The sequence below is a fragment of the Epinephelus moara genome, chromosome 13 (genome assembly GCF_006386435.1).
Source record: "Epinephelus moara isolate mb chromosome 13, YSFRI_EMoa_1.0, whole genome shotgun sequence".
In the NCBI taxonomy this organism is placed as follows: domain Eukaryota; kingdom Metazoa; phylum Chordata; class Actinopteri; order Perciformes; family Serranidae; genus Epinephelus; species Epinephelus moara.
This window is the reverse complement of record NC_065518.1, coordinates 19,364,188-19,377,959: the sequence shown is the minus strand read 5'-3', so window position 1 is coordinate 19,377,959 and position 13,772 is coordinate 19,364,188. Positions and strand designations below refer to the sequence as shown.

The following is a 13,772-nucleotide window of genomic DNA, read 5'->3' as shown; positions in this document are numbered from 1 at the left end:
CATACTATACTATGACATTTTGATCACATTTTTTGATGACATACATGACATTTTGATCACATTTTTGATGACATACTATACTATGACAATTTGATCACATTTTTGACGACATACTATACTATGACATTTTGATCACATTTTTGATGACATACTATATACTATGACAATTTGATCACATTTTTGACGACATACTATACTATGACATTTTGATCATATTTTTGATGACATAGTATACTATGACGCATACTACACTAAAACATTTTTCTGTGAAATGATTGACATGATTTTTTTTTTTTTACACACTTAAGTATGACTTTCTTATGACATAATATATTATGATTTTTTGGTGACTTTAATTTGACACTTTGATGTTCTAAGGCATCATTTTCATGACATATTATACTTGGACTTTTACATCATGTACTGTGGCAATTCACAGCCAAGGGTGTCTTGTTAAACACAGTTAATGAAATCTGAAAGTCTTTCAGTTTTTTCACTTTGTCAGTCCATGATAGAACAAGGGGACGTAAAAGCCAGTAAAGTGTTACTTGAGTCTAAAAGCATCCGTCAGTGCAGTGAACTCAATGCCCTGTGTTACAGTCTGAATCCAGACTTAATCATGCTTTAAATGTGACAAGTAAAATGCTACCTCTAATTTTATGGCATACTACACTGACATTTTTATGACATTTTAATGGTATACTGTATTGTGTAATTTAACTGTCAGATTAATGATTCTACAACTTCTATTATGTGGCTTCTGTTCTGCAATAATTAATATCCTCTCTGCCACACTGTATGAACTGTTAGGGATATTACTGAGGCAGATAAAATGAGCTACAATAATCTCATCATGATAAAATAATGATCATGACAAATATTTTATGTCACTGGCTTTAAATCGTTGTCCTCTACATCAAATATATTATATCTGACCCCATGTCTGCACAAGCCTGAACAAGCCACCAGAACAAGTCTTTGTACATTTATTTATTTAAAAGTACAGATAGTGTATTTATAATCAGAAATGTATTTGGTGTATTTGCAGTGCTACATAGCAGTTCGGGTACTAACCTCTGGTTGCACATCCACCAGACAGACCTTGTTTTGATCCAGAACTCTGTTAATGGACTCCAAACTGGTGCCGTACAGATTATCTTTATACTCCCCATATTCAATAAATCTGCAGAAACACAGCACCACCATGAATTAATTATATAAACCATTTGTTGCACTTGAGTGGTTAACAAGATACGGTATCCAATGTCCAATACTCACTTGCCATTCTGGATGTCAGCCTCGAAAGCTGCTTTGGTGATGAAGTGGTACTCCACTCCCTCTCTCTCATTACACTTCCTGGCTCGAGTGGTGTCTTCATGTCACATATTCAAACACAGCCAAGAGGAAGACAAGGTGGAAAAAAAGACAATAATTTAAACTTTGTATGTTTTGGGGTAGACGATTTATAATTAAGGTAGTTAAGGTTTCAGAGCCAAGGCCAATGTTTGCATCAACATCACTGGGTTCCAGCCAGTTCGCTAATTTGATGGCATATATATGAATGTATGAAGTAACTGTTAGTCAATAATTAATTTATGATCCATAAAGGGTTAACTTTGCCGATTTTCAACCAGCTCTGTGTCAGTGCAGTGTGGGCATGCGCAAGGATCATCAGGCGTTCGTGGCACAGGGGGAAGCCAAACACTTTATCTGCACACACTGATCACACAGAGGTGGTTGAAAATCATCAGTTTCCTATTTTAACAGGTCACATAGTCTCATTGTAACGTGATCATGTTTTCTACGGAGGAACAGGAATTCATGATACATCTTGCATCAGATCATCAAGACTTATGCATTAATTATTGTATTAATTTGTGGGGGGGTTTTTACAAAATGCTACCATTTTGTTTTTTATTTATCAGCAAGAGCCTCTACACGATGTACAATCATATGCATGAAACACAACAAATGAAAATGTTTGTCAAGAGAAACAGCACATTTATCACCAGTATTACATTGGTTACTCCTAAACTGTTTGCACTAGGGATGAACAAAACAGTTAATCCCACTCTCACTGTAGCTAATTTATTTTGGTGTAGTTTTGCATGAGAGCACCCAGGAGGCAACAATGTCTGCAACAGTGGATTAATCTTATTTAAATCCTAGATTACAGCTACTAACAGGTACTCAGGGGAAAACCACAGCATCAGAAACACAGACACAGGAAAAAACTAGAATTAAAGCCTTGCGGTTCTATGCCACTGCCCAAGTGGCATACAACCAGACTCATATAGCCATGAGATTTGACAATGTTTCTAACGTGGACGTTGCTGCAAAGAAGTTACATATTTTAAAACATAGATGCTTCACACACATCTTTAGCCCAGCAGCACAGAAGATCTATATAATCACCAGTTTTGAGATGGACATCAAGATTAATGTCACCAATTCAGTATCTGACTAAATGTCTCTCCTTCTGTCCCCGAGTTATGACGCTGAATAATGGCCAGAAAAGTGTTTTTATACAACATTATGATGTCACAGTAAAGTTGGCCTTTGACCTTTTGGATATAAAATGTCATCATTTCATTTTAGCCTATTAGCCTATTGTCTATATATATATATACATAGACATGAACAAAGACACGAACAACAGACAGACAATCGGAAGACATAATGCTTCCAGCCACTGCTGTTGTCCACACGGAGGCATAAAAAAAACACACATCCCAGGCACAAATGCATGTTACACATGACTGTAAGGTTTAAATAAAGATAATATTTAAAATTCAAAAAAACTTACGAGGCACTGCCAAACCATAACGTCGAGGATTCTCAGCGATCACCTTCTGTTTGAGCTCAGTGATCCGAGCTCCAAGGGAACCTGTGACCATCATATAACAGAATAAATAAGCGAATAGATAAGGTATACAAAACAATCATGTGCTTAGGTGCAAGCAGAAGGACCTCTCTCAGAAAACACCTGATTCTACTCTCTACAGTGTTTTCACGTGGCAGAACCAGACTCAAAAGGTCTTCAGAGAAATACTCTTAGATTTAGATCTGAAACAACCACCATGGTTTCTTCAATGTCACCAAACCCCACAAAGAACCTACCTATCAGTACTATAAGACGAGGCCTTTCACCCGGGCGGGGCAGATATTGTGTTACTTCTTCATAAATGAGGAACTCTGTGTGGTTGGCGTCTGGAGTTTGAGGTTCTGCTGGTGAAGCCTGGCGATCTTTCCTGAGGCGGAAACTCCTGCGCAGTCCAGCTGTGGCCGAGGAAAAGTAAATGTAAGAAGGACAAATATCCATACACTAAAGTCTACTGTAGATAACACCAACACTTTGAAGTAACTACTTTGATAAACAGCAAACTGAAAATTCCATCAACTTCAAGTACTTCTCACTCTGATTGAAAATAAAATCCTGTGCCATACATCACACAACACAGACACGCTGAACAACACTGTTAGAAATCAGTAAGAGTACCTGAGTAAAAATCCCATGAGAGAGCATGGCCACAGAAGGCAGGGGCCGCCTTACTCTTGGGAGAAACTACAGCTCATATTAGACCATTTTTTCAACCAGCTTAAATCTCATCAACACATAAGAAGCTTGGAAGCCATGCATGCTGCGTCTACCTCTCCACCAAACACAGACTTTAGCATGTGCCATGAGGAGAGGTCGTTTGCGAAGCACGGTGAGATAAATGAGCTGCCATGAGGTGCCACACAGACACTGTGAGAAGCTTGGTGGCTGGAGCGTTCTGCACAAAAAGCCCGCCAGAGCAACAAGTCCACACTCAAAGTGCTGAGCTTTTTCATACAGAGCGAAGGCATGACGCTACACCCACAACACACTGTTACTATCAATCCTGACATGTTTGAGAATAAAGACAAATCTGTCCGTTTAAACAGAAGTAAACAGAACCTTCAGAGCTGATTCACTGTAGAGATACTTGCTTTTTGGCACTGCTTACTAGGTAATACTTATGTTTACCTATGTTATCACCAAAGTCATTACAGTTCATCCTAGAGGAATCATTTAAGTGTGCTTTACGCTAATCCATCCAATAGTCGTTAAGAAATTTAACTCAAAGAACAAATATGGTTCCAATCACGTCACCAAACTCAAAGCCTTGTTTCTGGTTGTGATGATGCATTTCATTTATTTACTATTTACTTACTTAAATCTAATATACCAATAAGAAATCGACACTCTAAGTCTGGAGTAAAGCTGTGTGTAAGACGATTCATCATACAGGTGATGGAATACGCTGTGAAAACAAGCTCCAGGTCAAAATGGCTGCGGTGATGCTTTCAGGCACATCCGACCCACAGAGGCACATTAGGCTAATAAGAGCAGACAGGAAGCCTGATGAACAAAGTGATGAGATGCTAACTGAGCTGTGAAGACATCAGTACATCGGGTCAGGTGCGGGGGAACAAAAAAATCCTTTCAGTGAATGGCTTTCTGAATTTAAAGTGCTAAAGAGTGCCAGGTTACATCTGGTGCTGAGTTAAAAGAATAAAGCAGTGGATGGAGATTTTAAGTTTACACATGTTCAAACCATTCAGTCAAAACTGGAGCACCTCAAAAACAGTCTGCAGTTTCTGAAGTAAAGCCAACCGGCCAATGGTGGCCCTCAGAAACGTTGTGTGCGGCCCCTGAATGTGACACAAAATGCATGCATTATAATTTTAATACTTTCACTTTCACACAAGCCTCTGTCAAATCTGTCAGGTCAGGAATGACAACGTGTAAAAAAGCCACCGGTTGCACTGTCACTCAGTTATTAAAACTTTAACAACCCCTGTTCTATGGGAAGGGATGGATTTGCACACAGATTGAGCAGAAATGTGATGTTGCAGTGATCAGTAGAAACTCATTAATCGTGCCTCCTCACCTACGTCCTTTCCATTCAGAGCATCCTCACTGTCACAGTCTTCTGCAGGATGGCATGCAGGAAGAGAAGACGGGGTAAGAGGAGGGAGGAGAGGTCGGTGTTGAGGGTACTTTAATGTCACAACAAAGCAGGTTAAAGTGCAGTAACTACTACAGTTTGAAGGTATAAAGGAAACTGAACAGGTACAAAAAAGGGGTAAATGTTGGAGGAAAATGTACAGCATAATTTGTGTTTTAGGTTTTAGGGTGGTGACAGAATTTCGTGGAGAAATTCTGAACATGATAACGTGTTCAATGCAGGGATGAGTGCTATTTTCCAACATGAAGGTTTGGTCACGTACCTCTCTCAGCACGATCATCTGAGGTTAGCAATGCAAGGAACAACACAGAGTATCACTACAGACAGTGACAGAATATTCCAGCTGCTATACTGTGATATTACCTAATGTACATTGTCTTTAAACATTTTTCTTTGTCATGCAAATGTCATATCTAAACTGTATCTGCGCTTCAACATCCTCCACCCATTGATCTGCTTTTATTTATCAACTTCTCTTATTTCTTTATATAGATTTATTATATTCAGTTCAAGGAGCAACACCTTTACAAACACATTATTATACTGCAACATTTTTACTACATTGTATTTCTTAAAGGGGACTTCTTACGCTTATTTTCAGGTTTATACTTGTATTTAATGTAATCTTTAATGTTCAATAAACACTTAATTGTCCTTAAACTGTCTGTGCTGTAACACCTGTATTCACCATATGTCTGAACTTCGTTTTAGCCCCTATTTCTTCAACAGGCGAAGGACAAGAATAGGAAGAGGAAGATGAAGAAGTAGGAGAAAAAGAAGAAGGAGAAGTAGTGGTAACAGTAGCAGGAGGAGGAGGAGAAGACACCAAAAACTGCAACGTGGTTATGAGGCAAAGGGCCACATAGTGACGTTGTTCCCACATCCAATTATAGTCCATTCAGATGCTTTTCTACAAACCAGGAAATATTCATCATTTTATTGCTCTGAAAAAAAGCAAATACATGCATCTGTTTTTAAATATGACGACATTTTATCAACAATGTATTTGGTTGTGAAATGGTTTTGATCAGACATTTACGATGGGACGTCCACCCCAAAAATTAGTATTACGTTCCTCTGCTTTTTTTAAGTATGAAAAAGACTTTTGTGCCATTTACGTACATCTACATGTAAATTATATTCCTGTTGCATCGTTTTAAGCCTGTGGTGTTTATAAGAGTCAAAAGTCTTTATTCAAGCTGTCTTTGATTATACTTTCTGCAAGAAAGTCAGGTGATGTAGTATAAACAGTGACGAAGCCTATGTAAAGCTGTGGTGGATTAATAGATAAAGCACAGGACTTTCACCCAGGAGTTTTGTGTGGGTCGACATTAGTTTATTATTTGGTGATGTTAACGTTATATTTCAGCATTATTAGCATGCTCAGGGAGGACGTCCAGCTGATGGCCAGATAATGTTGTAGACATCAGCACAACTTTCATTCAGGAACTATTTTTGAACCATATCAGGACATCTTGATTGGACGTTCAAACAACGGTCATTCAACGTCTCAATGTTTGCTGGGACTTTGTCAGTATTTTTGGGTCTTCCTTTCTCGGCATCTCTGCACTGTCATTGCATCCTGGGAATGACTGTAACAGAGAATAGCGGTACTTTCTACCATAAAAAAACACCAATAAAAGCTTCTACACAATTACTTTTACATAGGTGTACCTTATTATTTGAAACTTTGGCCGTGTTTAACATCAACATCCAACATTCTAACATTATATGACAGAAAATATGGAAAAGCATAACAGGTCCCCTTTAAGCTCAGTGAATGTTAGGGAGTTTAGCCTTTATGCAGATAAACAAACAAGAAAACAAGTGACCTAACCACCAGCCGCTGTTTTTCAAACCTCTTTGTTTCCTTTTACTTTTAAATTGGATTAGCAAATGAAACAATGGATTATGTTTTTTAGAGAGAGACTAACCTCAGATCCCCTGTTCTCTTTTCCTAATCTCTGTAACTCCTTGGCTAGATTAGATTTGACTGCACTACAAGCTGTATCTGTAGATGTAGGCCTCTTATGTATTTATGTAGTGAGACAATGTTTGATGTGCAGAAGTGAAACAGTCTTACATGCAGGAGCTTTCGGTGACATAGGGGCAGGAAAAGAGCCCATTTTCAGCCGGTATCTCAGGCGCCTGGGAAGAAAGAAAAAAAACAATAAAAGAGGTGGTTTATTTTTGATCTGTAAAAGGCAGCTTGGTCAGATATTTTCAAATCCCACACATGTTGGCTTTAAACAGCTTTATTTATTTGGCAGTAGAATTGATGCTGACTACCTTTCCTGAAACTGTGTAGAGGGGATGAGGGCAGCGCGCAGGTTACAGTCGCCAACCCTCTTGGCCTGCCACCAGGTGGCGTCCTCTTGGCTTACAACCTGAAGAATGTCCCCCCTCTTAAAAGGAAGTCCAGCCTCTTGGCACGGTGTGGCCTTGTCCTCATAGGGCGTGTAGTCAAACAAAGCCCGCAGATAGACCTTTCAGGAGCAGGTATATACAGTTAGCAGTGGTACTAGTTTGATATTCTTGGAAATATGCAAATATTTTAGGCCTGAATGATACTGGAAAAAAATATTATTTCAAGTCCTTTGTTGTTTGCAATATATATTGCAAGTTAAGGGTTTCATAGCAGAACACACACACACAACAATAACCTAGGTGTAACCTGGACAACAATAAATGAGACTTAATATTGTCCATTTTTTAGACCAGGTAAGGAGTAGATGTGGTGACTGTAAACCTTGCAAGCTCTTGTTACTAAGCAGCATGACCTGAATGATTAATCAGACCATAACTCTCATTGTTGAGATGTCACTATTGCATGTGCTCACATTGCAATGGCAATTTTAATACTATGTATCATTCAGGCCTATATTTGCTTTATTTTCCTGAGTTAGATGAGAAGATCAATACCACTGTCACATCTGCTGTACGTTAAATACAAAGCTAAAACCAGAGGCCAGTTAGCTTAGCTCAGCATAAAGACTGGAAACAGGGGAAACAGCTAGCTTGGCTCCTCAGGAAGTCTTCATTTGACAGGGTTTAATGCTCAACTCCAACTTTTCCCCCAGATCTGATCTTTCTGCCAAGACTGTCCACATTCATGTTTAAAGTGACCCCTATCTAACATCAGTTTGAACACATCTCTGCCCTGAAACATCTCACATGCAACTAATAATGTTTCACACATGCAAGCTGAACAACAGGAGAGACAGGCATTTGGGAATAAAATGAATACATAACAGTGCAAGCTTCATCTCCCTCAAATTATTTGCTGCTGATGACAATGTGTCATATGACGAGGATGAGAAGTCAGAGAGACACAAAAGCCTCATCTATAGCTCTATTAGCAGCTACTGCTGGTGGTGCTGTAGAGAGAGGTGTGGGCGCGGGAGAGGAGTCAGGAGTGATGGAGCTGGGAATGTGTAAGGTCTCACAGAGTAACAGTTCCTCCAGAACTTTAGGATGTCAAGGGCTGCATTCCATTATCTCTGTCATCACCTCACGACAAGGCTGTCACGGCAGGACTCAAAATATAGGCAAGCTGTCCCCGTCAGAAAACGACTGGCAGTCAGACTCTGTTGGCTGGCGACTGGGGCAGCCTATTGCAGCGGCAGTATGGCTACAGCAGCCTTCTATAATTTCAATGGATCGCTCTGACATTGTTTTCTCTGTATTGTGAGTACTCTGTGCCTGCGCAGAGAAGTCTGACTTGGAAAAACCATGTGTGTGTGGGGAAAAAACACACAGAAACTCCGATAATGACAGTTTCTTACAGTGGTTGCTTGGCTTGTGATCGGATACGTATGGTATTTAGGAACATGTATGAAAGTGGCCCAGATGTGATTAGAAAAAAATCTGATCTGTGTCACATGAGAGCAAAAAACTGTAGGCCATATTTGTTTGTAATGTGAACACAACCTATGTGACTGACTACCGCACAATACAGTATCACCCAGATGTGCCAATCACTGGCGCCCTTCTCTAATGTAGGCCTATAATGACATGACAAGACACAAAAACCTTTGGGGGAACTTTTTTCTGGTGGCACACTGGCAGAAGTAGCGTAATGTGGATCAATGACAAATGAAAACAATGAACACTTCATTTCAGGAGTAACCAGTTGTATATTGAGGTCAAATGTTGCTGACAGAGGAGTGCTCACCCTGCTCTCCTTCAGTCTGTCTTCTTCTACAACAGCTGGAATGATTTTCAGTGTGATGGAGCCTTGTGACTGGGACTGATGAGAAACATCAGAGCAGCATCGTCATGTATCTGCAGTAATCACCAGTGAATCATCAAACAGTGTCTCAACGAGTGCGATGCCGTATGACAAAACGCTTTTTTTTCCTTTACCAGAATCTGACTAATCTCATCTGGCCTTTTGTGGGTTATCAGGTTCCCGTTGACCTCTCGAAGTTCATCACCAACATGCACCAGACCTGGAAACACACACACAAAACAAGTCTGCTGAAAACACACCTTGTCGCCAAGTAAAATAAAGCACAGAAATCCCAGTGTGTGTGTAGTGCCACTAAGAGTATATTTAGAGTGTGAGGCTCAGATATGAACAAAAAAACAGACAATTTTCCGCTGGCATGAGTTTGATAACATCTCCATGGCAACAGCCAGGAGCAACCCTTGTTTGTAATCTCAAAATATGCAATCTTGGGCCACTAATCTCAAGGATTTGCTCTGTGTTGACAGTTGATGGTGTTACACAACATAATCTTCTCACTTCTCCGTCAGTGTATCAGCGGAGAACAGAAGTCCTGTTGGGGAGGACGGCGTTTTGTTTTATCACAGGAAATAAAAGAACTCTCTGCTGCATTATGATATACAGTCTGCTGTGTGAACACTGTCTGTCTCACCACTGCGGTCAGCGGCCCCTCCCCTCATGATTCTGGCCACGATTACAGCTCCCGTTGCCTCGTCTCTCCGGATGGTTGCTCCCTGGTGGAAGAGACGCAACAATGAATCAGAAACACATACTGAATCTCATCTGCAGTTTACTGAGCCGATATAATCCTCTGGTAGACCCGTAAAAGACCCGTTAGTGGCTTTCGCTGGAGAGATCAGTAAACTCTGTGTAACTGCAGATTTTGATACCTGATCATCATGATCACCTCCCTGTTTGTGCTTTAGCTCTGCTGGCTACACTCACAAAAGATGGCGTCCCTGAAACTTCTAAGTTCCATTGCTTCATGCTCCTGATGTACTACTAGTAAACAGGTGTTTTATTTCTTATAAATGTATCACAGAAAAAGGTTTTGCACTCCAGTTCCTTATGTTTCATCAAAGGGTTCTTACACTGAGTTACAGCTCCATCAGATTCATCCAAGATTTTTCCATGGTATACTTTAAGGTGATCATTTAGAGCTGACAGGAACAGTACAAAATTTTGGGTTGTGCTGTTCGATTGCGTTTCCCATCATGCCCTGGTCCTGCAGCTGGTGGACAGCAATTGCAGCGCCTGGCTCTAAAAACTGCGACCGCCTTGATCTCGTGAGAATATCGTTGTCCACTTCTGCATGACGAGATAGCAAGTCAGGATGGAATCGGACACAAATCTAACCAGCATGCATCACAAGTCTGAGACTTACTTGTCTGGTTTCTGGTGTTCAGAGAGCGTAGCTCATGTTCACAAGTACTGACGAACTTTCCTCGGCCATGGAAATAACATACTGGAATTCTTTATCGAGGTCGTGTTCCCCTTAGATTGATGTTCTGTTATAGTTTTCTGAAAGAATAGGCTAAAACGGAGTTCTCAAATTAGTGAGTGTGAAACACTTTATGGCTCCACTGACTTGGGTTTTACCATAACAATAATAATTGTTGTTATTAACAACTATCACTGTTTTTTTGTACACGTCAAATGAGCAGGACAGACAGTTCTATGTCTAATAAATCTATGTCTATGGTGTAAGTTGTTCACAGACACAAACCCAGAGGCTTGCCTGGTGTTTAGCAGAGGCATCCCAGATATCTGGACCTGTCGGGCACCTGTTGGTGAGCTGAAGTCAATGACAATGCAAGACACAGGTTGAGGGAAAACCTGGGGGCAAAGTTGTGTTTACTAGGATAGTGAAGGGATGGCCTGCCTTACTCTGACTCTGACTGGCTTACCCTTACGTTCTCACTCTTACCAATCCCACTCCTCTTGCCTAAACCAAACCAACCCAACCAACAAAGGCAATGAGTACTAGCCAATCATAGGGAGAGTAGGGTGCTCATTCCCTCACTATCCCAGGATTTACAAATTTGCAACCTGGGGGAGGGGCCTGTAACAAGAGGACCTTTACATGTGTGTTGCATTTACAACACGGACCAATTTGTTGTTGCACCTCAAGGAAACCAGCTTTAACAAGTCAAGATGTGTGTGGGTATTTCGTGAACACGTGCCAACGACAACAAAAAAATCCTGTTTAGCGCATGGTACTACATCATTCAAGGTCAAGTCAATGTGTAAACATTTAGTGACCCAACATGATGTCGTATTTTTATTTAAAAATGTACCATTTCAGGTGCATCGGTAGCGTAGTGGATAGTGCCGGCGCCCAATGTAAAGAGGCATTGCCTCACTGCAGCGCCTGCGGGTTCGGTTCCGGCTAGCGGCCCTTTGCTGCATGTCAGTCCCCACCCTCTCTCTGTCTCCCCATTTCACTCACTGTCCTGTCCATTAAAAGGCAAAAAAGCCCATAAAAATATTCTTAAAAAAGAAAAATGTACCATTTCAGACAAAAAATACGGATTTGGGTTGTAAAGGCCGTAAGAGTGAGTAACCATCATCTAACCCTGAGCAAGAAAAACCCCATCTCATATACTGTGTGGGTTGGTACTGTACTGTATCTCTCCATAATTTAACATATCAAACAGATGAGCAGCTCCACATGTGAGAAGAAACAAGTCAAACACAGTTTGTTGAATCACTGCCAGTAAACATAACTGGGTTTAATAAGCAGATACTCAGCTGTGTAATTATGTGTGCTTGTTGCAGAACTGGTGTCACTTCAGCTGCCTCTTCTGACAAGTTAACACCAAATCTATTTTTTGTCCTTTCCTTGAAGGATTTCCTTGAGAACGTTTTTTTTTTTTATAGCCTCACACAGAGACACACATTCACACCCCGGGGCTCTCTAAAGCCTTGAAGCTGCTCCATTAAAGTAAATGGAGTTTTTAAAGCTTCACTTGAGGGCACAGAGAATAATGGCTGGTGAGGGAAGGAAGAGCTCTTATTTTGTCGTGTCCTCAGGTGTGAAGCGGCTCTCACCAGGGGTTCTTTGTTCTTCACCAGACGGACGATCTTGACCGACTCTTCCTCCAGGTCGTCGTCCAGATCCTCCGGCAATGGCGGCAGAACCGGGTCAAAGTTCTTTTGGGCCACTGTGTCGTGGGCTGACAGCACCGCCTTTATGAAATGATACACAGGCAAATGCACATGTAGGCACGACTTAACAGCCTCAACAACAAGAAAAAGAAAGCAAGAGAAAGCAAATACAGCATGACAGAAAAGAAGTCAGGCAGAAAAGAAACTAAGACAAAAGGAGGAATGACATCTCCTTCACTGGCTGCTTTTGCATAAGTGCATTTCAGTTTCACGGCCGTCATCTTCTCGCGCTTCCCAGAAAGCCAATAAATTCAACATAATCACTTGTAAGAGTAATTAGGCTGTCTTGTCATGTCTACCGGTACAAACCACTCTGACGCTGGTGTTATGCAACAGATGATCAACTTAGAGGAACATCAGAGCAGCTCAGGGTAAAAGCACAAAGAAGCAGCAGCATTAAAGAGCTCAAGGAATAAGAGGAAAGAGACACAGTCGAGCATTTATTAGTCTGTGCATGTGTGGGGAAGGACACAAAACATGTGTGAGTGTGTACCTTGAGGTGAGGAGTGCTCAGCAGCAGCAGCAGTTCCCTCTCATCGTCCTCCAGCGGCCCGTTCTGAAGCTCCTCTGCCAGCTGATGATTCGAAACAGAAAATCAAAGCTTAAAACAATAAAATCTCCTCATGAAACACATGTGGTTTAAAAAACTGCCTTTGCTGCATTACAAGAAATCTTTACTTATACTTAACATTCAGTTATGTTAGGATTATTATTGACATTGAGCTTCAGGTCAGCTTTGAAATATTGAGGAAAGAGTGCACCTACATCCTCTGCCAAACAGGTGGCGCTGTGTAGAACTGGAGTCGGGCTGTGTTTCTCATACTGCTTCAGTTTGTCATGAATCTGGGATGTACAACACACAAAAAGACACACACAAACACACACAAAGAAGGACTTATTTACATGACATTTGGTGGGCAGTTTCAAAGAATCAGCTGATTTAATTTTATTTAAGTTATTTTTTTATTATTATAATTTTAATTTAGGTGAAATCAAAAATCTGGAATTTTACCACAATGTATCTTGAGCAGTAGTGGTAGAGGTATTCACCTAAAGGTAGAGGTGGCAGTACTACAGTGTAAAAATACTCAATTACAAGTAAAAGTCCTGCATTCACACTCTTCCTAAAGTAAAACTATGAGCATCAAAAATATACTTAAAGTGACAAAAATAAAACTACTCATCATGCAGAATGATCCATTTCAGAAAAATACATATATCGTAGGATTTTAGATATCACTGTGTTCACCTTGTCTGTACCTTTTTATAAAGCTCTGACCTCACCTGATAATGTTGGGGGGTGCAGGCCCATAAATGTGACAAACACAGAAAATAAGAACACAATAACAAACAACAAGCAGAGGACAGTCCCTGCAGGAAAC

General features: G+C 40.6%; 1 protein-coding gene across 2 annotated transcripts in view; it reads right to left on the bottom strand.

Annotated features, from left to right (window-relative positions):
- Positions 1 to 13,772, bottom strand: part of LOC126399781 (MAGUK p55 subfamily member 3-like) — a 33,123-nt gene that overhangs the window by 3,009 nt on the left and 16,342 nt on the right. Inside the window, exons 4-18 of one of the 2 annotated variants that reach the window (XM_050060037.1) lie at positions 13,156 to 13,233; positions 12,884 to 12,964; positions 12,274 to 12,411; positions 9,875 to 9,956; positions 9,360 to 9,445; positions 9,169 to 9,243; positions 7,284 to 7,480; positions 7,078 to 7,142; positions 5,257 to 5,274; positions 4,917 to 4,958; positions 3,500 to 3,565; positions 3,121 to 3,279; positions 2,807 to 2,887; positions 1,279 to 1,372; positions 1,075 to 1,183 (exon numbers count right to left, since the gene is read on the bottom strand). In XM_050060037.1, coding sequence (XP_049915994.1) covers positions 1,075 to 1,183; positions 1,279 to 1,372; positions 2,807 to 2,887; positions 3,121 to 3,279; positions 3,500 to 3,565; positions 4,917 to 4,958; positions 5,257 to 5,274; positions 7,078 to 7,142; positions 7,284 to 7,480; positions 9,169 to 9,243; positions 9,360 to 9,445; positions 9,875 to 9,956; positions 12,274 to 12,411; positions 12,884 to 12,964; positions 13,156 to 13,233 — 1,371 coding nt within the window. The remainder of the gene's footprint in view (positions 1 to 1,074; positions 1,184 to 1,278; positions 1,373 to 2,806; positions 2,888 to 3,120; positions 3,280 to 3,499; positions 3,566 to 4,916; positions 4,959 to 5,256; positions 5,275 to 7,077; positions 7,143 to 7,283; positions 7,481 to 9,168; positions 9,244 to 9,359; positions 9,446 to 9,874; positions 9,957 to 12,273; positions 12,412 to 12,883; positions 12,965 to 13,155; positions 13,234 to 13,772) is intronic. The other variant, XM_050060038.1, reaches the window with a different exon arrangement.